The sequence below is a fragment of the Lolium perenne genome, chromosome 3 (genome assembly GCF_019359855.2).
Source record: "Lolium perenne isolate Kyuss_39 chromosome 3, Kyuss_2.0, whole genome shotgun sequence".
In the NCBI taxonomy this organism is placed as follows: domain Eukaryota; kingdom Viridiplantae; phylum Streptophyta; class Magnoliopsida; order Poales; family Poaceae; genus Lolium; species Lolium perenne.
The window spans coordinates 182,556,418-182,560,400 of record NC_067246.2 but is presented as its reverse complement, the minus strand read 5'-3'; the positions used below and the strand labels follow the sequence as shown (position 1 = coordinate 182,560,400).

General features: G+C 43.7%; 1 protein-coding gene across 1 annotated transcript; it reads right to left on the bottom strand.

Moving 5' to 3' along the window:
- Positions 1-1,019: 1,019 nt before the first annotated feature.
- LOC127342796 (uncharacterized) lies at positions 1,020-2,905 on the bottom strand. Its single transcript, XM_051368804.2, has 2 exons — positions 1,538-2,905; positions 1,020-1,358 (listed from the first exon to the last, which is right to left on the bottom strand). Exon 1 carries the CDS (start codon positions 2,836-2,838, stop codon positions 1,564-1,566), a length of 1,275 nt encoding a protein of 424 aa, XP_051224764.1. The 5' UTR covers positions 2,839-2,905; the 3' UTR covers positions 1,020-1,358; positions 1,538-1,563.
- Between the last annotated feature and the right edge of the window lie 1,078 nt (positions 2,906-3,983).

Genomic DNA, 3,983 nt, shown 5'->3' with positions numbered 1-3,983 from the left:
TCCGACCAATGGTAATTGTATTTTTTGTTATCACTAGATGGCAGCTCCAGGTCTGTAGTTTCCAAGGCACACATACAATATGTTCGCTAGATGTGAACTGATAGGTTCTGATCATGCCTGATAGTTGGTTCTGTAAAATGCAAATGTTTTCTCCATGTGCATTACCTGATGTCTATCTTGATGAGCAATAAATAAGCCAAAGTATTTACATCCTAGATTTTACACTTCACGGTTTAAATGTGAGCTTACTCTACTCTTCCTCCATTGCATCTAGATATACAATTCCATTTTTGATATAAGATTGTAATTGGGCAGCGTTAATTATTTCTGCGGTCCATGCTATGTGGAACCTTTCATTGCTTTACTGTCTCTTTTCTAGAGATTGGTCATGTTATTGTTGTTTACAAACAAAGACGCCAATGCTATCCGTAAGATGTTTCAGTGTTATTTTTTGTAGCGAGGGGAGAGCTTGGAAGGGGTAGTGAGAAGGGAAAGCATGGAAAGCCCGGGGAAAGCTTGGAAGTTGGTCAAGTCATTTACCATTGTTTTTTTTTGTTGAATAATATATTTTTCATTCACGAAAGCAATGGTAGTAGAACAACTACAATGTGTACCCAAACTTGGCCCTCTATGACTGTATCTGGATAGTATTTTCACTGAACGATCTACCCAGGTTTATATATACTTCATGTATTATGCAATTACATGTGAATCCTGTACTGCCTATTATATTGTAAAATCGTGTTTTTTAAATTTAACTTTTTATGGAACATTTTTTCTCATATGCTTGCTCGCCATAGGCGGGCAAGCGCGCGGCAAGCCGCGCTTTCCTACCTAGTTGTGGACATGACAGGGAGGAACCCTCGCACCTCACTAGCTAGATTTTAAAGGCGAACCTCGATCCAGATACAGTGCTTACTGGTACTGAGTAGCAATTTAAGCTGGTTCAAATTTAAGGCCACCAGAAAAAACAACAACACATGCAATCTTGTATGTCCCCCTATATTATCACCACTGAATAAATTGATATAAGTCTAAATGGGCGATCAAAGAACCAACTGGGGGGGTTCTGCAAACATATACGACATACAAGTCACAGGAGAGCATGTCCTCCAACAGAACGAAATACAACTAAATAGATTTATGCGGTTCAAGCATAATAAACAAGTTGGCCAGAAACCACGCAGGAGACCATGTCCTCGGCCAATAAATGTCCATGTCACCACAAGACCCAAAGATAACAGAAGAAGTCCTAAGCATGCATTCATTGTCCAGTCTTGAGAAAATCACCTTCCTGATGAATTTATTTGTACGTCAGTACACACTCGATGGTCTCCAGTTCCACTTGATACTCCATCCTAAAGAACAGATAAAATGCTGGATGGATGAGACAGAGAATAAGTATAAAGAACATATTTTGTTTAGAAATCAGCTAATTTGGTTAATGGTGGAGTGAAGCCTCTGCCAAGAAAACAGTTGCATCTCTATTTCCATATAGATTTTGTAGAGGTATAAAGTTGTTATTGTTGTAAATTACCTCATGGTTACTGAGTATTGGAGATACTACTGCGTGCTAGTGTAATACATTAGATCTTCATACGGCTCTTCAGGGGTAGCAAGTGGAACCACACTCTGCAGAGTCTTATTTCTCATGTCAATAGAGATAAGCCATGACTTGGGATGCCATAATTTCACCCTTGCCACCAGGTAAACAACACCTTCGCCACCCAAGCTGGGAGAGGGGTCAGACAACACAAGCTTCTGCAAGGCTTCCCTTGTTTCTTCGCTCTCACTGTGCTCCTGTGATGATGGCAGCAACCCATAGGAGTGGGTAACCATAGAGTTGTTGATTGTGACCTCAGAAGATCGGACCATGCCATCCTTCTGCCAATCCTCGTAAGAGCAGCTCATCTTGCTGTTGCTATATGTGGTGATCGTCCAGCCGTGCACTATCAACGTTGGGAGCCCAGTTTCCTTGTCCCTGATGTGTATGAATTCAGTGGTGTCAAGTTCCAGTTCTACAAACTTGAAAGAGCCATTGATAAATGCAATACCACGGCAATCCATCCCACGGCCAAAATGAAATCCCTTGCCGTTGTTTCCAGTGATGTGACCCATCGGCAGCGGCACGGGTATGGTGCGGAGCATCGGCTTCTCGCTCAGAGTCAGAATATCGCAGAGCACAATGCCGCCCCAGAGGTCGACCCAGGCAATGGTGCCGTATTCACCACCGATTACGATCACGTTGGTCGTGAAATGGCAAGAGAGATCATCAATGCGATGTTCTACCTCGATAGGAAACTTCTTCGGTGGCCCCACGACTGACAGAAACATGGAGGTCCAGTTGCCTGCCTTAGAGTGGAACAACAGGAGCTCAAACCTGTCTAAACAGAGCCGGCGGCGAAGCAGCGCTGCGATGGTGAAGACGCCGTCTCCATGGGGAAGAATACCGACCTCAGAATCATTAAAGGTGTCTGTAGGCGGGTCGGGGAGGAGCTTGAGCATAGGCCGATTGCGTTCGGCACGGTATAAAAAGTACTCGCTCCACAGCAGAGCGGAGGTAGAGCGGATCCGGATACTCCTGGTGGTGATGGCGACGCGGAACAGGATGTGGTCGCCGACCACGCACAGAACACGGGGGTTCTTGATGTCCTTGGCGTCGGGACAGTGCACGCACAGCTTGGAGGGTTGCGGTGGGCTGTTGAGGAAGAAGGTCGCCTTGATGCTCAATTGCTTCTTTGTGAAGCCGATGGCGGTCCTCTCGTTGACGTCATCTCCGATGTAGCCTTCGGAGCCGGTGAGGAGCCACGGGGGAAGCTTGGCGGCGGAGGTGAACATCGGGGTTTGATCTGGATCTAGGTCTGCTGATGGCGGCGGGTATAGCAGAGCAAGCACATAGAGCCCGTGTATTGCTACAATGGCACAATAATTTAAATCAAAATAACAATATTTATATGTTTAAAACGGCTATCGAATCACAATGACATGTAGTCATTGTCATATCTTTTGTATCGTGCAATAGTGAAAATTATAGAACGTGACTTTTAAATATAGTTGAAAGTGACGTGACAATTATATTCGTGTAATTGTGAAAATTGCAATAATGTCAATCAGACTAAATCATTAACTATGAGACCATCACATTAAGGCTAGAAAGTCTTTTACCCCACACAATCCGATCAAGATCAAAGTGTCCACTCTTAAAGTAATAGGCTGTGAAAATAATTTTACATCGTAGAAGCGCGGAAAGTAAGTTGTAACTGGAAGAATTGTTGAAAAGTGTGTGATTATGAGAATAGTTGATCATGCAGCATTTATTAAATCAGCGGAATCATTTGTCAACCATAATATAGCACGTTGCAATCAGTTCCATCTCTTTTTTTTTCAAAAATAAAGGGAAAAATAAATAGAGAATAAAAGAATTAGGGGAAGCACTGTTTGGCCCACAACAGAAAAAATAATAATGCAAACCATATCTGTTAGGGCATCTCCAGCGGCCCGACACAAATATAGTAGGGTGACTACTTATGTCCGCGTGAACGAAAAATGGGTATGAGCTCTAGCCCAGCGGCCTGACACAAACTGATCGGCTGGTCGCGAAGATACCAATGTGGCTCAAATTTACGTCGCGAATGCATCGGCGTGGTCACAGCGCCGACGCATCATTTCCGTGCCTACGCGTACCACAACCATCAACGACATGCATCATCTTATACCGCTTAATCATCGTACATAATTTAGGCTCTCTCCCCCATTGAGATATCCAAACTCCATCAGCACATGTAATTGCTTCATTATTTCAGACAACTAGTTGCTGTTTATTCTGGGAGACGACTTGCTGATAGTCCAATCAATTTGTAGGCGTATATAAATCGGTGGACGTGTGAATAAGGAATCGAGGTGGGATTATATATTGACGTTAAATTTAGCCGATTCTTAAAAGCTGTATCGCGTGGCTTGTAGGGCTCGTAGCAAAACGTGGC